Below are 24594 nucleotides of genomic sequence, written 5' to 3'. Positions count from 1 at the left end.
GTTTAGACAGAGTACATGGAGGACAGGCTGGTTTCCGTGATGTGCTGAGCTGTGTCCACAACTCTCTGTGGTTTCTTGCGGTCCTGGGCAGTGCAGTTGCCATACCAAGCAGTGATGCATCCAGAAAGGATGCTTTCTATGGTGCATTGATAAAAGTTGGTGAGTGTCAAGGGGGACATGCCAAATTTCTTCAGCCTCCTGAGGAAGTAGAGGTGCTGGTGAGCTTTCTTGGCCGTGGCGTCTATGTTGTTGGACCAGGACAGGTTATTGGTGATTTTCACTCCCAGGAACTTGAAGCTCTCAACCCTCTCGACCTCAGCACCGTTGATGTAGATGGGTGCATGTACACTGCCCCCCTTCCTGAAGTCAATGACCAGCTCTTTTGTTTTGCTGACATTGAGGGAAAGGTTGTTGTCAAGACACCATTCCACTAAGCACTCTATCTCCTTCCTGTACCCCATCTCATCATTATTTGAGATACAGCCTACTACGGTGGTATCATCTGCAAACTTGTCGATGGCATTAGAGCAGAATCTGGCCATGCAGTTATGAGTGCATAGGGAGTAGAGTAGGGGGCTGAGGACACAGCCTTGTGGGGCACCAGTGTTGAGAATAATCGTGCTGGAGATGTTGCCACCTATCCTCACTGATTGCAGTCTGTTGGTCAGAAAGTCAAGCATCCAGTTGAAGAGGGAGGTGTTGAGTCCCAGGTCTCAGAGTTTGGTGATGAGTTTGCTTTGAATTATAGTATTGAAGGTGAAAATGTAGTCAATCTTTACTGTCTAGACACTCCAGAGATGAGTGTAGGGCCAGGGACATGGCATCTGCCATAGAACTGCTTTGACGGTAGGTGAATTGCAGTGGGTCGAGGTTTTTTGGGAGGCTGGAGTTAACACGTATCATGACCAGCCTCTCAAAGCACTTCATGATGGTGGATGTCAGAGCCACCAGTCGGTAGTCATTAAGGCACAATACCTTGTTTTTCTTAGGTACCGGGATGATGGTGATCTTTTTAAAACAGGTGGGAACCTCAGATCGAAGCAGGGAGAGGTGAAAAATGTCTGCAAATACCCCCGCCAGCTGATCTGCACAGGATCTGAGGACACGGCCAGGGACACCATCTGGGTCAGGTGTTTTCTATGGGTTCACTCTCTGGAAGACTGATCTTACATCCTCAACAGTGACCATGGGTTCAGGTTCATTGGAGGCTGTCGGGGTGGGTGGTGACGTGCCAATCCCCTTCTGTTCAAAACATGCATAGAATGTGTTAAGCTCATCGGGAAGGGATGCACTGTTGTCGACAACATTATGACCATTGATAAGTCATCTCACTTATTTCTGATGCAAAAAAGAGGCTAACAATGGGGACGCCACCAATGTTATGGTGGAAACCATCAGTAGTATTCCTGAGAACTATTAATGGGACAGGATTTCAAGAAAATACTTACGAGCAATTAAACTTTCATTTTTAAAGAATGGATTACTTGGAATTTTCCTTGGTGGCCTTTCCTGAACTAGTGATGAACACTGGAAACTCTCCACCTTGTATTTGTTCAAAGTCATTTGAGAAACAAATAATCGTTTCCAGTAGGACTGTGCAAAGACCCAATTCATCCATTTCACACTTTAAGAAGAGAAATGAAGACAAAAATCAAAATTAAAAAGAATCAAAACTTTAATCAATGAATTGGAGCGAAGATACTTAATAAAATGAATAAAAATAATACATGAAATAGTAAAATAATGCAAATATGCTGACATCAGAATGGAAGCTATATAACATTTTTTTGTCTGAATGGATTTTTAAAATTATTCAGACCAAAGATGTTAAGTAGCTTCGAAAAAACTTTCCAGGTGATGCAACAACTTACTTCTTTCAATTTAGTAGAGTGCATTCGGTGCTCACAATGTGGTCTTCCTTACTTTGGGGAAACAACACAAGGATTTGGTGACACCTCGATCCACTAGAGTGACCTCAAATTTCCAAGTTGCTTGTCCTTTAATTCTTCAACTAACTTCCAATTTGATCTCTGTGTCTTTGACCTTCTACATGTTTCAAATGAAACTCAACACAAACCTGAGGTACAGCAGCTCATCTTCCAATCTGCTACATTACAGCTTGCAGAACACAACAAGGATTTCAATTTCAGATAATTAGCTATTTCAGCCATGTATCCCATGCTTACAGCATTCAGTACTTTTTTTTCTCTCCTGGCATTCCACCCCTGCTATTAACACCTTCTCTAGACAGACATTTACCATCTTACTTCAGCAAGCATGGCTGTTTGTTTGTCATTCAGTTTTTTCTGGTTGCCACTCTATTACAGATCTTTGCTTTGTTCCATTAATCTCCACCTTTCTCTGTGACATGAAAGTCATAGAGTCTTAGGGTGGCACAGTGGCTCAACAAGGAGAGCTCCTGTTTCACAGTTCAGATGATCCTGACCTTTGGTCATGTTTATGTGGAGTTTGCATGTTCTCTGTGTGGGTTTCCCCCATGTATTCCAGTTTCCTCTCACATCCCAAAGATATTTGGGTTGGTAGATTAATTGGTGACAGTAAATTGTCATTATTGTGAAGTTGAACGATAGATTCTGGGGAAGTTGATGGGAATGTGGGAAGGATAAAATGGGATTAGTGTAAGTGGGTGTTTGATGGTTGGCGTGGATTTGGTGGGTGAAAGGGCCAATTTCCATGCTGTATGAATCTATGATAAAAGTTGTTTCATTTCACACTTTTCCCAGTTATGATGAAATATTAAGGTTTTTTTTCTCTCCACAGCTGCTGTTTTACCTGCTAATCTTTTTTCTGTTTCTGCTTCAGGTGTCCAGTATCTGCAAAATTTTGCTTTTGGATTGCTATATACTTCAGTGCAGCAACATCATATATTCCTTAACTTGAGTCATATTTTTTGTAGCAAATTTCTTGTCGTGATGTCCATTGCGAGTGGAAAGACACGGACTGGTTGAGGCCAATGGCATATTTCCGTGCATTGGTCTCAATGCAACGGTTTGCAAGGTGCACAGGGTTTCCAACATCCCAAACAAATCCCATCATTGTCAGACTGAGAGCAACACCGCTGGCCGGTGATTGGCTAAAAGCTTCCTTCCTCCTCACGCTTTGATTGGCTGGGCATTGGCACGCCGCTGGGTGACTGAGGCGGCAGTGATTGGCTGAGGGCGCTGGCTGGCCGTGGTTACCAGGAGACGCGGTTCGATCGCCTGCCGCTGACTCTGAGTGGAGCAGCGAGAGCGGGGATTAAAGTGCCGAAAATACGCCCGCTTCTTGACCAGCTGATCGACGACTGGTGCCATGTTTATCTACCTGAGCAAGAAGGTGAGGTTGTCGGCGTTCGGGGGTTCCTTGGCTGACTAGGCCGCGGGAGCTCGGCGAAGTTTGGACGCCAATGGCTGGAGCTCGGGGGGGCGAACGGCTGCAGGGAGCGTCGCGCATGCGCACTGTGGTCATGATCTTGCGTGTTGAAGCTTGTTACTTTGAGTCTTCAGGGGGTGGGGTTGTTTACGTTTGCTCTCGGTTGCTTTGAAATGCAATTTATGAAATAGCCATGGTCGTAGTTTGTTTATGGATATTGTTTCAAGTCCTAACTATTGTTCTGCTTTGAGAAATTTTGATTTATTTTACTTGCCTAGAACTGTTTGCTTTGCTGAACGGGGACCATTCATATCATTCCATTCTCTCTCATTCACCAAATCCTTCGACATGTCAATAGTTCACCTTTTCAAGCAGCTGCAAAATTCACCGATATAAGACATCATGATTGCACTTCTTCAACTGTAGGAGAATTTCTCCTACCTCCCTCTACTCATGCACCCCACTTCGTTTAAATGTACAGGGGCTTACTGGATTGGGTGGATGATTTACTATGTATGGCCAACAAATGAAACTGTCAGCTATTGTAGAAAGAAGGGAGCACGGTTTGAAAAGATGAACAGTGCATTGATGATTTGTTGTGGATGTGATTTGGGAGATACGTTGACTCTTTGTTCATTGTAATTTTTATTTGCAAATGGAAAGTGTAGTTAGGACTTGAAATAAGTGCCAAACTCTTTCCATTTGGCTAGATGTACTGTTTTTGTCAGTGCCAATGAGAATCACAGTATTATAAATTTATATGCTGGATCTCAGCCAAAGGAAACTAATGCTAAACTATGGCGACAGATGTAACAGAAATGACTGCAAACTTGGGAAAAGAATTTCTAAGAAGGCCTTTAAGGGCAAAGAAAAACAAGCAGAAGAGTTTGAGGGGAGAAATTCAAGACCATGTGAACTCATTTATCTGAAATGTCAGCTACTGATGGTGGTGTGAGTTGGAGTATCAAAGATTGCAGGAATGGGCAAAAGGCTGGACGATGTCGTGGAAGTTGATGTGAAGTGGACACCAGCATCAGGTTTAAACATCAGATTTAGGGGAACAAAGAACCAACATAAGACAGCAAATCTAAAGGTGCTGAGTGAGTGGGACATGATTCTGAACAGAATATGAATGTGTTTAGGCAAGATAAAGATTGCAGCACCTGCAGTAATATGATTGCTTAATTTTTAATCTGTGTTGAAATTTTGTTTTATATATATAATGTTCCATTTTCTTTTGCTTTTTATTCAGATTGCCATCCCAAATAACATTCAATTGAGATGTGTTTCGTGGAATAAAGACCAAGGATTTATTGCTTGTGGTGGGGAAGATGGTCTTTTAAAGGTGCTAAAGCTTGAAACACAGACAGGTAGAAAATTCTAAAGCTAAGTAGCATTCAACAACATTTTTAAATAAATTGTGGTCTGAAATAAATATAGAAAATGCTGGAAATGCACTGCAATTTGTGGAAGGAGAAGGAAACTTTCAGCTCAGTGACCTTTCATTTGAACTCAATCATTTGAGTTCTCGATAGAGTTCTGATGAAAGATCATTAGGCTGAAATGGTAGCATTGTTTCCTCACAGCAGCTGCCTGACTTGCTGAGTATTTCTGGTATTTTCTGTTTATCTTAGGCTTCCAGAATCTCCAGATTTTGCTTCTGGAGAAACTGGGACTATTTAGTATACTTTTGGGTGCAGGAAACATCTACTGGATGTTTCCATGACATCTAATAGACCTGGGATCGAAGTCATCTTTGAATCTCAGTTCCAGTCTGCCTTCACAGAGGAAATCACAGACAATTGTGTATAGGAGAGAAAAGATGGGATGGAGAATGCGCTTGGCACTTTTGATCCTTTTGTACTGCCTGCTAAGTTTTGGCATTCTTGTAGTCTATTCTTGTTTTTCCATTTTGTATCCATATTTAAAGCCATAAGAAATATTAATATTTAGTTTCTAATCTGGTCATTGTTGGTTTCTGTAGATGATACGAGATTAAAAGGATTGGCAGCACCTAGCAACCTTTCTATGAATCAGACATTAGAAGGACACAGTGGTAAGTTTTCTTCTTATATATATGTGGTGAAAAATGAATGTCTACTGTAGAATCTATAGTTCTCAGCTGTTATATAAAATAACACTTTTAGTTCTGCTAAACTGTTTACGAAGCAATTAGAATGTAAAATCCAAGTGTATTGATTTGCTTGAACTGAAGCAATTTTAACTTGTTCTTTACAATACTCTTAATACTGGTGCATGACCACACATTATCATAGTGTAGCTGTTGCAGCAGGTCATAATGGCTGGCTACAGTAAGTACTACAATAAGTGCTGGCACAAAAAACTCATTGGTATCCTTTTAAAATATTTGGCATATCGTGGATAATTTAGTTCCAGCTCAAAATTGTATCTTAATGGTCACGATACTTGCTAATTGGAATGAAAAATATATGCTAAAAATTTGACAAGTACGATCAATTGGGGTGAGGTGAAATTTGGTGGTATTAGGCAGGAACTTGCAAAGGTTCATTGGAAGAGGCTGTCTGGCAAATAGGGTAGGGGGAGTTCAGGATGAGCATGAGCATGTTCCTGTTAGAATGAAGAGCAAGGCTGGCAGGATTAGGGAACCCTGGTTGACAAGGGATATTGAAGCTCTGGTCAGGAAAAAGGCGGCGGCACGTGACTGGTATAGGGAGTTGAGATCAAGTGAATTCCTTGAATATAAGGGATGTAGGGGTAAATGGGGAGGGCAAAAAAAGACATGAGATAGCTTTGGCAGAAAAGGTAAAGGAGAATCCGAAGAGATGCTATATTAAGAACAAAAGGGTAACTAGGGAGAGAATAAGGCCCATTAAGGACCAATGTAGTCATCTATGTGTGGAGCCACAGGAGATGGGTGAGGTCTTAAAGCAAATACTTCTTGTCTATATTTACTGTAGAGAAGGTCATGGAAACTAGGGAATTCAGGGAAGAGAACAGTGATGTCTTGAAACACATCCACATTACAAAAGTGGAGGTTCTGGTGGTCTGCAAATGCATAAAGGTGAATAACTCTCTGGGACTTGACCAAGTGTATCCTAGGACATTGTGGGAAGGTGGGGAAGAAATTGCTGAGGCACTGGGAGAGATTTGTGTATCTTCCTTAGCCACGGATAAGGTACCAGAAGGATGAAGGGTGGCTAATATTGTGCCTTTATTTAAGAAGGGCTGCATGGACAAGCCAGGGGACTACAGGCTGGTAAGGAAAGTTACTGGAGGGATTCTGAGAGACAGGATCTATTTGCATTTGGAAAGGCAAGGACTGATTAGGGATAGCCAGCATGGCTTTGTGCATGGGAAATCGTGTCTCATGAGTTTTTTTGAAGAGGTGATCAAGAGGATTGCTGAAGGCCGGGCAGTAGGTGTTGTCGACATGGACTTTTGACAGGTCTTGCATGATAGGCTGGTCTGGAAGATTAGATTCCATGGGATCTTGGGTGACCCAGCCAATTGGATACAAAATTGGCTTGGTGGTAGGAGACAGAGAGCGGTAATGGAGCTTTTTTTTTCAGATTGGAGGCCTGTGACCAGCGGGGGAGGGGGGGGGGCCCACAGGGGTCACTGCTGGGTCCATTGTTATTTATCATCTATATTAACAATTTGGATGAGAATGTAAATTGGTGATATATTGGACAGTGAAGAAGGTTATCTAAGGTTACAACAGAATCTAGATCAACTGGGAAAATGAACCAAGGAATGGCAGATGGAATTTAACTCGGACAAATGCGAAGTGTTACATTTTGGAAAATTAAACTAGAACAGGACGTACAGGAAATGGCAGGGCCCTGGAGGATGTTGTAAGACAGAGAGGGGCACAAGTACATAGTTCCCTGAAAGGGGCAACACAAGTAGATGGGACGGTGAATAAGCCATATGGAACGCTTGCCTTCATTGGTCAATGCACTGAGTACAAGAGTTGGGATGTCATGTTACAAGATGTCGGTGAGACAGCATTTAGAGTATTGTATACAGTTCTGGTCACCATGTTATTAGGAAGGATGTTGTTAAGCTGGAAAGGATGCAGAAAAGATTCACAAGGCTGTTACTGGAACTGGAGGCCTTCCATAAGGAGAGGGTGGATAGGCTGGGACTTTTTTCTCTGGAGTGGAGTAGGAGGCTGAGGGGTGACCTTAGAAATATATTAAATCATGAGGGGCATAGACAAAGTCAATGGTCTCAGTCTTTTTCCCAGGGAAGGGGAGTATAAAACAAGAGAGCATAGTTTAAGGTGAGAGGGGAAAGATTTAAAGGGGACCTAAGGGGCAAGTTATCAGCACAGTGGGTGGTGGGTATGTGGAACGAGCTGCTGGAGGAAGTGGTAGAGATGGGTACAATTAGGATGTTTAAAAGACATTTGGACAGTTACATGGATAGGAATGGTTTAGAGGGATATTTGCCAAATGCAGGCAATTGGGACTATCTCAGTTAGGAACTTGGTCGGTATGGATGAGTTGGGCCGAAGGCCTGTTTCTGTACCATGTATCGATGATAACCTGCTTGTGGCATTGACTCTTTCTATGGTGGCTTTGTTGACTGAATTATTAAATATGCCCTTCGGTGAGAGATTTGTTTCATAATCTCTTTATCCATCCTCTGCATTTTCAGAAAATAATTGGTTTTTGCAGAGCAGAACTTAGTATTTAAACTTGTTTTTCAAAAAAGGAATATTTTCTTCTCTCTTGTGTGGGTCAGTTACTGTCAAGAGAGTGAATGATATTCTCTTATTTCTGGCAGGCACTAATAAATTGTCTGCAAACAAGTATAAAGATGGACAGATTTTTCTTTTTTTTTCCACTGACTGTTTAATTCTCTTGATCCATAGCAAGGAAGTGGCTCTCACCAGTTGCCTTAATCAATAAATTTGGTTGTTATGGATGTATTTTAAATTTCTCTTTTATTGGAATATGTAAAGTTGGCTTCATTGCAACAATGGTCAGTAAAATACTTTTTTTCTCTAACTTGTTAACCTGATTCCCTGAGTGGTTCATCATTAAAGATGACTCAACATAATGATTTTTCCTTTCGTGAATAACTTGTTTCTCACAAAGTGGAGATGCACGCTCTGAAATTGTAAAATGGCTGTGTGTTTAAAGTGGCTCTGCAAAAGTGGGCTCATCCCAATTTTATGTGAGCCCATTGACAATGATATTCTATTGTGCACAAGGCACAATGTGTTGTGTTTGAAAAGGAGGGTTGAGAAGGTCAGTGTTGTGGGGAATTGATTGGGAAGATTATGGGTGAGTGGTTGGGAAAGGATCATTAGAGCTTGCAGAAGATATTGGCAGGTGGGGTGGGAGAGAGCAAAGTAAAAAAAAACACACCAACAGAGTAACCTATCTGGAGTATGAACATTTCAGACTTTGTAGCGGTGAAGCAGATAACATCAGGCTCCCTTTAATTACTCTAAAGGTAGCCTCAGCTCTTCAATAGAGGCCTCTTTCAGAGTGCAAGGACCCTGCCGTTGCATGCATGGGACAGTTTTGCACACGTAGTGTTTAACAAGGTGTTACAGCAAGAACCTTGCACAAAGGCTTTTCAGCAAGGAGCTTTCACCATTTTAGAGGGTAGAAATCACAGAAAATATCAGTTAGGCTCTAGATTAGGAATGAGAGAATTGTGTGGTGAGTCATGATATTGGGGAAGATGCTATGTAGGAACAGGGGCATGCTGTGGGGGTTGGGGGGGGCGGTCAAGGGACAGTCAGGGTAGTGGCAGGCATTACCAGCTTAACAAATGTATATGTGACAACAGGACAGGTTCACATTTTTATTCCAGCATTTATGTGTGCATGATGCACAGAGGAGCTAGAGGAAAAAATTTGTGAAGGTGTGCTGTCGCCACACAAAGTGCTTAGTTGTGTTTAGATGTTCTAGTCCACACTCGAGAAAATGGGGGTGGGAAATGTGTTCTGCTTTTATCTCTTTAAAAATGGGTACAAAATTCCAAATCAAATGGTGTATGTACAGTTTTTCATTTTATCTTCACACTTTCAAATACCAGTAAACAATCAAAGTAGAGGAAGACGTGGGCTACTCCCTCCCCAGCAGGGCTACTCCCTCCCCAGCACGGCTACTCCCTCCCCAGCACAGCTACTCGATCTCTACTTGGCATACATTAACTATTTTATCCATTACATTTTTTTAAAATTTAAAGTCCCTTTATCTCTTTTATTTCTCTTCATTGTCACAACCATTTTATTTAGTAATTAGATATAAAGTTTAATTCAATATAAATTATCAATTATATTTCGTCCTAAGTAATGAAGATTCTGATTGAAAATGATACTCATTTGGACTGTTGTATTAATTAAACTGTGTCTATTAGGTGCTGTACAGGTGGTGACTTGGAATGAGCATTACCAGAAATTGACAACAAGTGACCAGAATGGTCTCATTATTGTGTGGATGTTGTATAAAGGTCAGTTAGCTCTTCTTGTATGCAAGATTGAGTTTGATGTAAAGAAAATAGTTATTGATGTGTATTGAAGTTTTCTAAATTGATTTTCATAGATACTGATATAGTTAAGTATGGTGTTGGATAAACTTAAGAATTGAATAGTCAATTCAGTAGTCAAAATGAAATGATTTATTGGGAGCTTGTATTTGTTGCATATTGTTAGATACAAGATTAAGCTAAAAATTACTGTTACCAAATTGATTTATACAGCCCATGTGGAAATCATGGACATTTCACAGTTATAACTTGCATGTACTCCATTAAATCCTTGGAGTATGTTCCATACCCTTTTATTCTTTGCAAATGAAAGTTAAAATCTTAGGGAGAAATATAAAAAAAACACTCAAGGTATTAAGTTGAACATCAGGGGAAAAAAAGGAAAGTTAGAATAAATGATAAATTATGGACATTTATTTTGGTTTGAGAAAATTTAAAAAAAATACAAAATTGAAAGTGAAAATGTGATCATGAGTAAAATTTTAATTAGAACTAATTACCACTTGACGTCCTCTCTCAGTGAATGAATCAATACCTGGAAAAAAACATCGTAAATGGTAGGGGTACAGAATGTACTCTAGGTAGGGGATTTCAATGTCCACCACCATGAATGGCTTGATAACACCACTTTTGGTAGAGCTGGCTAAAACCTGTAGGACATAGTTGCCAGACTTGGGTCTGCAATAGGTAGTAAATGAACTAACACAATGGATAAAGGTACTTGACCCAGCTAGTCAACCTGTGGCAGATGCATCTGTCCACAAGAGCATTGGTAGAGGACTGTCTCCATCGTGTGTGGCACTATAATCATACAATGTGGGATAGACTTGGAGTTGATCTGGCTGCTTAAAACTAGGCATCTGTGAGGTGTTGTGCATTGACATCATTACCAGAAGTATATACTATTGTAATCTGAAACCATGTGGCCTAGCATATCCATCAGTCTACTGCTATAACCAAATCAGAGGTCATCCTTGGTTCAATGAGAAGTGCAGAAGGGCTTGTCAGGAGCAATAGCAGGAATACCTATGTTTCAAAAAAAAACTGAGGTGCCAAACTAGTGGCTACATATGTGACATGTAATAGACAAGTCTAAGTAATCCCACATCAATGACTTGGGTCAGGTCTGCATTTCTGCAACATGCAGCCATGAATCAAGGTGGAAAATTAAACAGTTAATATGGAAAGGAGACACTAAGCTTATCAGGTAATGGCAGGGCTGAGGATGCGCATGGTGAAAAGGAGGCTTGAACACTTTCAGTCGCATTCAGTCAGAAATGCTGAGTGGTTGATCCATTTTGACTATCTTCTGATTCCACCCCAATGACACCTGTATCCTGACAAATGAATAATTAAAAATACTCTGTATTTGTGACATAATCGTATCATATTTAAGCATTAGAAAATAGTGTTTAACAAATAGCAATATTATATGATTGATGTTATATAATTGATGGTGCCCATTGCAAGAGTTTCCCAGTTTTTCTGTAAGATCATTGAAATTTTTTTTAAAAGCAGACCTTGTGAATTGTTTTCAGGTTCTTGGTATGAGGAAATGATCAACAATAGGAATAAATCTGTCGTTCGTGGTATGAGTTGGAACGCTGATGGACTGAAAATTTGCATTGTGTACGAAGATGGTGCTGTCATTGTGGGTTCAGTGGATGGTAATGTATTTCATACTAAGAAAATGTAATCGTGAAAAAGCTTGTATTCATTTATCTGCAATGACATCTCATGGGTAATGTATTTTCATTTAAATCTTGCTTTAGAATAAAGGCACAATAAATCAGTGTCACAAAATCAGCAACAAAAGAAACACACTGAGCATGATTCAGTGTTAAAAACTATTTTATTAATCACTACTTATGATAATACGTAAAATAAAAGTAAAAAATGTTAGTATGTTAGAATTCAAAAATGTTAAACCTCGAACGTTAACCCCAAAACTAAACTCGTCGTGTGTGTGTGTGACAAAGTCCAAAACTCCCAGTTCCGGAATGGTTCTTAAAGTTCAGTTCCGCAAGCCATAAGGTGAAACATGAGCAAGGGGTTCTTCAACAACCACCGTTGTCTGAAGATAAGATGTAGATGTAGAAAAACATAGAGAGAGTACATACGAAATCCAAATGTTCCATGATGGAACCCAAACGACACTTCAGTGTTTACTCGGTAGTGACTTCCTCACCCCGAAAAGCATCCGAACCGTGGTCGTCCACACACAAATACCTGTTTCCTTCTACAGGTCAGCAACAAAGTGAACTCCACCGGATTACTTCCAACTTCCATACATGGATTTCAGTGGCAAACACAGTTATTGTTTCTCATCCATCGATAGAGAAAACAAGCAGGCTGGTGTCTCTCTCCCTTCTCTCTCTCTCTCTCTCTCCTTCTTCTTCTTCCTTCTTCAACAACGTCATTACGTCCTTTATCTTCTATTGACGTAAGCACGCCCCACACACACACACACACACACTCTATCTTAAAGGGACTTTCACTGAGTCCGTAACATCAGTTAATTAATTTTTCAGTTAATGCATATTAATTCATATAGAATAAACCAATATTAAATAAATACAAAACTATTCTGAAACTTCCTTTGATGTATTATAAATGTTAGAATGTATTATAAATGTTAGCTACTTGGCAAGAAATTTGACTTTGGTCACTAGCACTGTACATGTGAAAGAATATCAACTATCAACTTTATTGGATCCAAAGGTTTAGCCAATAATAATACACATATTGAGCACTAACTGGAAAGATGATTTTTTTTTCTACTGGTTTGTTTGTAACTGCTTCAAGAGTATCTTTTTAATTAACTTTTTTAATGATGGATTCAAATTTTCTGTATTATTTTCTCAGGTAACCGAATCTGGGGTAAGGAATTGAAGGGTCTACAGCTGAGTCAAGTTGCCTGGTCACCAGACAGCAAGGTTCTTATATTTGGCATGGCCAATGGAGAAATACATATATATGACAGTCAAGGAAATTTTATTGTACGTTTACTGCTTTTTATGATTTCTCTCAAGTTATTAAATGCTGTTGTCATTGTTATAGACCTACTTGATCTACTTAGATCTTCACAGATTGAATTCTAAATATCCTACATATATTTTAAATTATTTGTGCTGATTTGGGACCATTTCAAGTTGGCAGAAGGTACCATAAAGGAGGGTTAATATTCTTCTGTGTGTGTGGGTGAAATAAAAGATTTCTGTTACGGCCTATTAGGGAGCATACATTTTTAAAATTTCTATTTCGGGTATTGCATACATTTTATATTTTTATTAAGGTAAGTAATTGCAAAATATGCCACTGCAGTAACAGTTTGAGCACATTTTGATGTTGTAATTTTGAATACATGCATGTCTGTAATTTGATTCCAATGCATTCAGTATATCTTTAAACCTTTTAGATGAAGCTTGTGCTCCAGTGCCTTATTAATGTGACTGGTGCAGTCAGCATTGTTGGTATCCATTGGTATTCTGGAACCGAAGGCTATGTCGAACCAGACTGTCCCTGCTTGGCAATCTGTTTAGACAATGGTCGTTGTCAGATAATGCGTCATGAGCATGATGAGAGTAAGTACAATCACTGCATAAACGTGGGATTGATTCAAGGCAATTTACATTTTGAAAATGTGGATGTAACTAAATTAGGAGAGAACATTTTTCTAGCAGTTGGAAGGGAGAAGGGGATGTAGGTAGGGAGCAAGGTTCAAGTTTCCTTAGTGTTTTCCATTGGGAATGTGTGCGTATGCAGCTTGTAATCTATTTACGAGTATTAGATGTGCATATAGTGTCTAATAATAAAGGGCATTACACAGTTCTAATTGTCTTCAGATTGTTAACTTTTCTAATAATCATCTGCACCTTATGCCCCTATTTCTCTCCCCCCCTCCCCCACTCCAGTGTTGAGTGCAGGAGAACATTTAGGCATTCAAGTGATGGGTGATAAAGGAATGTAGGTTTGATAATCTTAGGTCCTGTGACTCTGACTTTTATGGAATCTGCTTTTGGAGTAGGTTTTCTGCTGCTGCAATCCAACTTGAGATTTTCAGTTTAGCATTGGCTTTCCATGTGGAACTGCCAATATGTGTAGTGCTACATGGCTGAAGTCCAGGGTGGTACTACAGTCACTAATAGAAATGGAAGCAACAGCCGTGCTCCTGGGATTGAGCCACTGCTTGTATAATACTGTTGTAGATCTGCATGCCAGATTTGTAGATGTCCCTGCTACAGTTTTCCAAGTTGAGCCCTGGGCACTGAGATCGTTTGTATGTTTCATCATCTGCTACCTCTTCTGTAGAAATTTCAGGCTGTGTTGGTGTAGCACTCTCTCACTACCTACTGGACAGTGAAGTGAGTTCATCCCATGTCTCATGTTTCCCATTGCCACAATATTTTTGGAGTCAGAGAGCTATTGTGGCCTTAAGTACTCTCAGAATATAAATTGCCCATGCCAGTGTCAGGCCGAACAGCATCATTTTTGCCTCTGTTTCTTTATTTGTGTAGCCTGGGAGTTGAGTCCCAGTAGGAAGCACTGGTGAAGAGTCATTCACCACTCTTGGAGCACACACTGCTACTGAAAGCAGAACCCCCTCCATTTCCCGTTAGGGCTGATATAACTTCCTTTCCCTACACACTTGCTACCGTCGAATCTCCCCACTGCCACCACAGGGCTGCTACATCTTCCTTTCCTTACACACTGCACCACCACAACATCTTCTGAATCATTCCCCTTTTACTTTCCCAGCACAACCATCTTTGATCATCATGTTACAGGGGGGTGGGTGGCAGTGGTGTAGTGAAAATTAAAACTTGTATATTTTCAGTGTTAAGTGTGAATGGTACTGAAGTGTTGAATAACCAAAAGACAGATATTTCTTAGTTATTGGAGTCGCACAGAAATAGTTCAATTCCTGCAACAGCCCCAGGCATTCAGGAACAAACAGTACATATTAATAATTTCAAAGTTACAAGACACCAACTTGTGTATATCTATAAATGACTAAATGGTTTGGTACAGTTTTCCTACAGGTCAGTTTTAATGATTTCTTGTGAAAGCTGGAAAACTAAGCACTTACTGAGAATCCTTATTTTGCTTATTAAAATCTTTTTTAATAAATGAGTGAAAACATTGTTAAAGTAAAGCAAAATAAAATTGCATAGCAGGGTGTAACTGTCTTGTTTCGGGGTTAGATTTTACATTTGGTGCATCACAATGGAAAGTTGAACTGTACCCCAACGATTGAAATTTTGCTTGTAATTTCTTGATTGCAGCCTATGTGAAATCTTTACCCTGTATATAGAATAAATAATATAACCTTCAGGATTTCTACTTGATAGATCCTGTCCTGCTTGATACTGGTATAAATGTGGTTGGCATTCAGTGGAACTATTGTGGGAGTGTGTTGGCAGTGGCTGGTTCCCAGATGTCACCTGGTCAAGACAAGCAGATCAATGTTGTGCAGTTCTATACTCCTTTTGGTGAGGTGAGAGTTTTTTCTCTTTATCATTATTTTTATGAGTGGAACTTACAGCCAGCTATTTAATGACATAAAGAACTTGGTATTCAGAGAAAGGTTACGTCTATTCAGAACTACCGTAAAATTCCTCAAATCTGGTATCCATTTGTTCAGAAAGCCCAATGGGTCGGCACTTGGTTCACTCCTTATTCCAGAGTGCACGTTGGGATCTGGAGTGAAGCAGGGTGTATGGTCTGAACTAGTCTGAAAGAGTCCAGAGTTTGGGCTGGCTGTGAGGCCACGGAACATAGAAGGTCAGAAACAGGTCGAAACTCACCAGGTTCCATTTCTTGTTCCTTTTATACTCGCCGGGCTCAGTTTGCCACTCGTTTTAAATTCACTGGGTTCACTGGAAAATGTATTATACTGTTGTGCACCATTACACATGTTGCTTTCAATTTTTGTTTATTAATAGGTATTAACTGGAGTAACATTCAGTAGTCCAGAAATTCAGATAGTCTGGTACCACCAAAGTCCTGCTGGTGCTGAATTATTGGAGTTTTACTGTAAATGGTTGAACTAAGTAAATAAATAACTTGGTGAAAGATGACTAAAGTATTGCTACAAAAGTTCTCTTCCATATTTGTTTAAAAAGACTATACATCAAAATTAGGTGTGAAATACCTTAGCGTGGGGGCAGTCACACTATGGTCAAATTTGATCTGTTGGAATTCTTGGGGTGGCTTGCTGAAGGGATATTCTATCTTGCATAACAACCATGGGGCATGTGCTTGGCTAAGTAGCCCCTTCCTCTGTGATCAAGTCCCAGTGAAAATGAAGACTATATGGGAGGGATGGGTTGTTTGAAAAGGGGATCACTGGAGGGGGAGGAGATGGCTAAGGTGGATTTCAGAGAAGGTTGGGTTTTGTTGGATGGTTCAGAGAGGGGTTCCAGTAAATAATGAGGATGTGGGAATGGGTCAGGTGATGCTGGAGGTGTGGAGAAGGAGGGATGTAATGGATACTGTATGAGATCAGATGGATAATGGAGTGGGATAGTGTATGCTGTAAATCAGTAACATTGGGAATTTAAAGAGGACTGTGAGCTGGAAGGAGATGGAATCCTTGGACAGTCTAACATTGCTTCAGGTTGGCTTCATTCCTTTGGTTAAGACCTGCTTTGGTGTTGAAAGCCTGCACCACCTGTGGACCTAGATTGTTTCATATCACTGTATCTGCTCAGTGGCCTCTGTGCACTATCATGACATGCATATTGAAGTACTGGCAGAAATTTCAAATAATACTATTGCCCCAACCTGAAAGTGGCTGTGCACAAAAGGTGTGGGTACCCCTACTTTAGGATGTGTTAAGGAAATGAATCGTAGACCAAGGTTTTTAATGAGGCTGTTTAAGTAGGAAGGATTAATTGTGTGGTGGAACTTCAGATAAGAAACACAGAACATGGAACAGTACAGCACAGGAACAGGACCTTCGGTACAAAAAGTGACCCACTTGGAGTTTTCTCTCCTGAAACGTGCTTTTTACCTGGAAATAGTCCCATCTGAAAGTCAGCCTGGTTGACAGGCTTGGCTCATGGTTGGGTGTAGAGATTCCAGAGGAGGCAGCAGAATCATCATGTAGATTTGTTCCATAGTCCCAGAGCAGGGGGAGTCCCATGTATACTCCTATATGAAACATTTCCTTGGGCTCTCTAACTCAGAGTCTTTCATTAATTCATTTCTAATGATGTTCCGGACTATTCTGATGATTTTCTTTAAAGCTTCTCAGGTAGATGTGCTATACGTGGAATAATTAGGATCAAAATCAATTTCAGAAGGAAAATGCCTCCCCTAAATTTGAGGAATGTTATAATATTATGTTACCTTCTTAATATATTTTCCTCTCTTTCCCATTTCTTCAAGCATTTGCGTACATTAAAAGTCCCTGGCAAGCAAATGTATGCAGCTTCGTGGGAAGGAGGAGGGTTGAGAATTGCCCTTGCTGTGGATTCTTTTATATATTTTGCCAACATTAGACCGGATTACAAGGTAAAACCTCCCAACACTCAAACTTTTAAGTGTATTGTGAGGTTGGTGACCTGTTTATTAATTTTTCAAAAAATTTGCTTATACAGTACTTAATGTAGTTAAGAATTGAAAAGAAAACGGCTTCTTTACTGAGAATTCTCAGTAAAGAGATGGAGGATCTAATGTAATTGTGCAAATTTCCCAAAATAAAATACCAGGTTGCTTATTTTCAATGAAAATAGTTCCTAAAATTTGAGAGATGGAGGAATGTCAATTGTCAAGTAACAACCAGTCCCTCAGTGAAATGATTAAATGAAGAATTCTCATCTGTATTAAACTAAATAAAATAATGAGGAAGTGACTTTATGGCAGTTATAAAACAAAAAAACACTTTACTATTTCAAGTAACTTGGCATTCAATCATGTGTCTTTGGAAATACAAGGCAAAATAGTGATGTTGAAATTGTTGATAATTATACTGTTGACATTTTGGAAACATGGTTGTAGAGTTGAGGGTCCTTTGAGTCAAATCAAATTGTATTGGGCATGCTAACTGCAGTCTCTTCCTGCCTGTGTATGATAATCAGGTGGGTGATTGATATCTGGGAGTTGAAAGATCAATGTCTGGGAGTCAGTTTGGGAGATTTGGGCCTAGAGGTTGTGGTGGAAGGGGACATTTGGGAGAAGGTTGTAAGGTGGAGGAAGGAAGAGATGGGGCTGGTTGCTATCTGTGATGTGGTAGAGGTCAGCACTGTATTGATGATAGCGAGGGGTGGTGGAAGGGCTCCAAATGAAACCAATTAAACAAAATAAAGAGCAGAAATGAGAGTTGGCTTTCTAGTACTGGGTAGCACTGACTCCAGGAGGACTCATTTAAATTGCATCACAGCAGGATTAACAACTTTATTAAAAACTGTTTGAACTGAGATGACCCAACAATAGGTCCACCTCAGAATCGTGCAGACTAATTTCTCCTGGGAATATTCTTTAAAAGCATTCCATAGGGAACAACATCATTATATTACACTGAGACACAATCACTGATCCATGGAAGTGTGAATTGCATTCTGAAGTGCCCAGCTGCATTTCTGGGTGGGTGAATTCAACCTAACAACTGTGTTCTACCTTAGGAAAACAATTTTTGTACGTTTAGTTTTGGGGAAAAAAATGACGCTGTGGGATGAAGTTTTTAGGCCAAAATGTTAATAAGATAAGAAATTTTTAAAAATGCACAGAAGATCGATGAGGTTAATAATTCTCAGAAGGTCCTTTGAATAACTGATTGCTCAAACATATTCCTTATAAGACAGACCAAAACAAAACTATTTAGTGGGCTTTCTTCCTGCCCTGTTCAATTCAAATGAATGGTTCCATTTGAGGCGGGCTTTTTAGACTTCCCTATTTCATTTCAGATGCATTTAGTTCACACACAGCTTCTTTTAAATTTAGTTTTAAAATGTTATGTCATTGTCAAAATTTACTATATGAAAGGAGAGACAAGATTCACTAATACATAAAACATCATTGAGACTATTTTGAGTTGCAGAAAGAAACCAGATCTGAAGTAAAGGAGAATATTATAGTTTAAGTAGGAAAGTTAAAATTAGTACATGAAAATTATTTGGTTGATATTTGTTTAGTTTTTCATAAGGTATTTGATAAAATTTCATTGGGAGTTTTTTTATAAGAATGTTTAAACTTATGATGGATCCAAGTACTTTGTTAATTTAAGCTTAGTTCTCCTATGTTGGTCGTAAAACTTCAGTAATCTCTGCACAATAACACAAATCTTGACCTCTGAGTATTCCATCTGAATGATACATAGTAATGCATGGACCCATTCCTTTAACAAAGTCCATTTGGATTTTATTGCCTTTCTCTGAGCTCTTAACTATTTTTTGTGGTGTTTGCACATTTTCATACTAAATCCAACTAAAGGCTGTAAACAGTTTTTTATTAAAAGACTTGCATTAATGTATGGTCTTTCAGGACATCTCAAATTGATTTACATCCAGATAAGTAGTTTTCCACTATGGTTACCATTGCAGTGTGAGAAATGGGGCAATTAATCTGTCCATAGTTAACACCCACAAATGGCAGAGCTGTAGTGATTATCTAATGTTTTCAGGTGTTGGTTGAGAAATATTCGAGTTTTTTGGCAATCAGTTGAAGCACAATATTGTAAATTTGGAAATGCAGTCAATGCAAAATAAAGGCTGAGTATTAAAATATTTAACGACTGAAGAGATGAAAAGTTGATTAACAGACTTTCATATGCAAACTTTTGGTATGCTATTTTAATAATACATGGAAGTTAATTTTTATTTAAATTTTATTAAATAAATAACTTTGTTTTCAGTAATTATATTCATCCATTTTGTCTTTTTTTGCAGTGGGGTTATTGTTCCAACACAGTAGTATATGCATATACCAGACCAGATCGCTTGGAATACTGTGTAGTCTTTTGGGACACCAAGAACAATGAAAAGTATATAAAGTATGTAAAGAGTCTGATTTCAATAACCACATGTGGCGACTTCTGTATTTTAGCAACTAAGGCTGATGAGACTTCTCTTCAGGTAAGAAATTTATTTTGAGTACTATTTTTGCATTTGACATAAATTTAATACGCCTCAAAAGGACTTTAATACTGTAACAGAAGTACTTAATCAACTGTTTAGATGGCATTAATGTGAAAAGTAGCACTAACCAAGTATGTTCAAGATGTGGATTGGTAAATCTTTGTATTACAATAGCAAATTAAATCGAGGTTCAGAAAATAATTGAAAGGATGATACAGGCTTGAGGGGTTAGGTGGAGTACTCCTGCAGCAAACGTATGTCCTCGTGAATACAGCTGAGAATGGCAAGATAAAAGAAAATGGAGGAATGTTAATCCTCTAAACAGAGGGGAAAATAGCTCCAAATGCTTCAAAACATAGGATAAACTCAGATATTAAAACCTTTCCTTGGTACTCCCACGGAAGTTCCACACTGCAATGATCCAAGGCGAAATTAGCATCACTTTATCTGATTGGAATATGCTGTTTTTATTTCTGCTTTTGATCTGTGCATTCGCTCTTATCCAATCTATCATTGCTTTTTCCTGTCAATTCTTATTCACACAGGTGCAACTTCTTTTAGTCAAAACATTACAAGATGGCAGAAATTATCCACAATGGAAAGCTATTCCAGAATACTTTTTGAGGTGGTCCACTTATGTAATATACTGCTTAGTCCTATTTGGTTGCTACTTCAAACACTTATTGTTGGTACTGGAAAATTATGGAAGTTTGTGTTGTAGGATGGCAAAAATGCTATGCTCTGTGGCATTGAAATAATAATGGAAAGATTAAAATAAGAATAATTATTTTTTTTAATAACAGAGGTCCAAAACTACTGAAATAGAATATGATAGGAAGTGTTGGGACCAAAGCCAAAAAATAGGGATGAGCTGTTTGATCAGTTTTTTTATAGTTTTATTCTGTCACAATAAGGGTCAACAGTGGAACATGTCCTCTGGCAGTGATATTGGTAAAATTTTGACAGGTCCAATCACTATATAACACTGTTATGAATTAAATAGTTTATACAGATGCTCCTGATTTACAAACACAACTTGAGGACAAGACTAATATCTACTTTTTATAAGCTATTTACAGTAAAACCCTTATAATCTGGCACTCATGACTTTGGTAGTGGTGGATTGGTAAATTTCCTGGACCATGTATATTACTCCTATCAATACCTCAATATGTTTTTGATTCACTGTTTTCAGATGGTACATAATAGTTTAATGAGTTTTCCAGTGAATCTGGTAGGTTTAAAGGGAACATGGGAAATGGTGCTCCAGTGAATTTAAAGGGAACTGGGGCACCATTATAGGGCAGCTGTTGAGCTTAGATGCTAAATCATCAGTATTTTCGAGCAATTGGATAGTGAATTATCAGAGGTACTCAGGAGCACATCCATTATTTCATTCTTCTCTTAATACTTGGTTATGTTTTACTTTTCAACAGCAACCATATATATACTGTCACCTTTATTCTTTTCCATCATTTATCACTTGTCACTGGTTAACATGATTTCTTCTGTTTCTGTGCTGCTCTTGGAAGGATGAGACTGAGATGGACCCTGTTGCTGCTATGGTAACCATTTGTAAAATTGAATATGAATGTTACTGTAATATTAATACGTATGTGTTTATTCTAATTTTCACAGCCTGTAAATATATGGGCAACTGCTTTTAATTAACTTTCCAATGACATATTTTGATTATTTGGAAGTATTTATTATATAATCTTTTATTCCCCTGTTTTAGTATGTTCTTGTGCTTTGTAATTCCATTGGAACTCCCTTGGATTCAAAATATATTGATATTGGTGAGTGTAAAAATTGTGTCTGTTTATGAAATACATTGATTCCATTGTGCTTGTTTGATCTTATTTTCTTTGTTTATGATCTACTTTGATTTGGTTCTAATGTAAAACTCCAATAAAACTCCAAAATCTGATTGTTCAGAAATCCTAATAGTCTGGCTCACTCATTTGGTCTGGAATATAAGCAAGAACTCCAGTTTGTAAGTGAGGCATGCAGCTACAGCCAGGTGTTCAGAGTGTGGGCCAAGTATGCAGCTGGAGCCAGGGGTGGGGTTCAGAACACCAGGGGTCAGGAACCTAGATAGATTTGTAGCTGGAGCCGGGGTCTGGAATGCTTATGATTGATATCTTGGTTACGTATGAGTGCTTATGAGTGCTCTTTTTAAACTTACTGTGTTCACTGGAAAATTTATTATAGTCATTACGTGTAACACATAAATAGAGTGAAATAAAAGTATGGTTCGGTACTAATAGAAGTAACATCTAATAGTATGGAAAATTTGCTGGTCTGACACTATACCAAAGTCCCAAGTCTGCCAGGTTATTGGAGTTTTACTGTATTTGGACTAAATGGTCATTATGATAAAATGTTCTTGTATGTTGAATTTAAACAAAGCATTTTTGCCAGAAGCAGGACACTTGTTAATTGTGGTTTTCAATGAGCATTGTGGTGTTTTCTAGAGCAAAAAAAGATCGGACCAAATTGCACTGATTTTGTGTTTGGTGGTTCCATAGGAAACTAATGGAGTTCTGTTGCTCTCCTGCAAGTAAGTCCTGGACCCATGCAGTCCAGCTGTAAGTCTGGGATGTGCTGAGTGACAGGTGCCAGTGGTTTTGTCACTGGATGTGATATGAGATTGCTGCAAGTCTACCTCTCCTCCACTAGCATCTTGGTTGAGTAGTGGACAAGAAACCCGAAACCTGCAAGTTCGGGTCTCAACATAATCAAATAATGAGTACAATTAAATTCATTCTGCAGCATAACCAACAACTGAGCATGTAAGCATGTGGATTGTTATAAAACTCATCTGGTTCACAAATGGAACCTTCAGGAAAGGGAACTCGCTCCTTCTTGCTTTTCCAGGCCTGTTCTTTGATTGACTTGATACTGTCAAAGTAAATCACTTTGTAGCCTTGGAAATCTGTGCAGCAAACAAGGCTACAGTAGGGAGCTAATAAGGTGTTCCATAATGCTGCTATAAGGGAAAAGTCTGTTTTTTCACTGGAACTGTGAAAACAACTCTGGTTACCAATGATCAGTGGAAGAACAAATCTAATGGATTTAATGCAATATACTGGGATAAGTAAAACAAAGGTTCCTAGTCTTGGGTTTGCCAACATTCTGGGGGAATGTCAAACAGCTCTGGGAAATAAGCATAAGAAATTTATGAGATAGGATGTTTGATTTGGGATGATGATCAGGGAAAATGGGGATAGGGCAGAAGTTTGAGTAGAATGGGGAAGGGTCATGCTTGGGTAGAGGATGAAGGTAGATGGGGGTTGTACGGAGAATCAACAGGAATGGGGTGTCGCTTGAGGATTGAGGACACAGAGAATCAGACATGGTCAAGAAGGAAGGAAAGTTGATTAGAGGCAGAGATGCGGGATAGGGATACAATTAGGGAGAGGTGGAAGTATCTTAAATCCATGTAAAGAATAACCAGCTACCATTGAGTTCCTTTATGATGCTGCCTTGTACACTTTGAAATCAGGCAGTTCTTTCAGTGCTGTCATGTAGAGTTGATTGACATGTTTAATCCCAAGGAGTTGTCATTTAAAAGGTTTCATATCTTCCCCTTACTGCTACTATCTTCAGCCTGCTCTGTGTTGGTAAGAAGTGGGACATTAAACTCCACTGTCCAGCATTAGTTATGAGTGCTATTAACCATGGTGTGTTTTGAACAGCATTCAGCTCTCTTGATCTCTTGTAAAGAGGGTGGCATAAAAAACCATCACTTGAAAGGTAGAATGTGTCTGTGCAAATACTGTTCTCTTTGTTCTGAATATTCTGCAGTACAGAGGAGTATTATTTTCCAAATTGCTCTAATGAAATCAATTTGAGTTTTTACATTTTCAATATCAGTAGGACAAAAATCAGGTTGATTTTTTTTTATATAGCTTTATATATTGATTAAAATAATTCAGCTAGATTGGAAGCAAATCATCCTCAATCTTAAGAGACTACCTGAGATGAAGATGATGATTCTTCAGAAGGTCAGAGGCCAAGGGATCCAGTGAGGCATGGCCGTGTAGATTCAGAATTGGCTTGCCTGTAGAAAGCAGAGGGTTGTGGTGGAGGGAGTGCGTTCAGATTGGAGGGCTGTGACTAGCGGTGTCCCACAAAGATCTGGTCTGGGACCTCTACTTCTCGTGATTTTTATTAATGACTTGGATGAGGGGGTAGAAGGGTGGGTTAGCAAGTTTGCAGATGACACAAAGGTCGGTGGTGTTGTGGAAAGTGTGGAGGACTGTCGAAGATTGCAGAGGGATATTGATAGGATGAAGAGCTGGACTGAGAAGTGGCAGATGGAGTTCAATCTGGAGAAGTGTGAGGTGTGTCACGTACCAGCAACAAAAGAAACACACTGAGTCATGTGTAAGTGTTTAAACACTATTAATAACTACTTACGATAATAAGAAAAATAAAAGTAAAAATGTTAGAAGTAAAAATGTTAGATCTTAAAGATTAACCCCAAAAGCTAAACTCGAAGTGTGTGTGGCAAATTCCCAAACTCAGAGTCCAGGAATAGTTCTCAAAGTTCAGTTCAGCAAGCCGTAAGGTGAAACATGAGCAAAGGCTTCTGCGAAACCACCGTTGACTGAAGAGGAAATGTAGGGAGAAAATAGAGAGTAAT

The 24594-nt window shown here is 39.1% G+C and overlaps 1 protein-coding gene across 5 annotated transcripts in view; it reads left to right on the top strand.

Moving 5' to 3' along the window:
• The first annotated feature begins 3100 nt into the window (after positions 1-3100).
• The window catches only part of wdr35 (WD repeat domain 35), a 60650-nt gene continuing 39156 nt past the window's right edge, over positions 3101-24594 (top strand). For 2 of the 5 annotated variants that reach the window (XM_052024998.1, XM_052024997.1), the window contains exons 1-12: positions 3101-3336; positions 4625-4742; positions 5357-5428; positions 9736-9828; positions 11403-11531; positions 12730-12863; positions 13283-13448; positions 15216-15361; positions 17257-17382; positions 19755-19940; positions 21476-21508; positions 21682-21742. In XM_052024998.1, the coding sequence (XP_051880958.1) occupies positions 3313-3336; positions 4625-4742; positions 5357-5428; positions 9736-9828; positions 11403-11531; positions 12730-12863; positions 13283-13448; positions 15216-15361; positions 17257-17382; positions 19755-19940; positions 21476-21508; positions 21682-21742 (1288 nt within the window). In that variant the 5' untranslated portion in view covers positions 3101-3312. The remainder of the gene's footprint in view (positions 3337-4624; positions 4743-5356; positions 5429-9735; positions 9829-11402; positions 11532-12729; positions 12864-13282; positions 13449-15215; positions 15362-17256; positions 17383-19754; positions 19941-21475; positions 21509-21681; positions 21743-24594) is intronic. The other 3 variants (XM_052025000.1, XM_052024999.1, XM_052025001.1) reach the window with 2 other exon arrangements.

Source organism: Pristis pectinata, chromosome 10 (genome assembly GCF_009764475.1).
Source record: "Pristis pectinata isolate sPriPec2 chromosome 10, sPriPec2.1.pri, whole genome shotgun sequence".
NCBI classification, from domain to species: domain Eukaryota; kingdom Metazoa; phylum Chordata; class Chondrichthyes; order Rhinopristiformes; family Pristidae; genus Pristis; species Pristis pectinata.
Note: the sequence above shows the minus strand (reverse complement) of the source record. Positions and strands in the feature narration are given on the sequence as shown.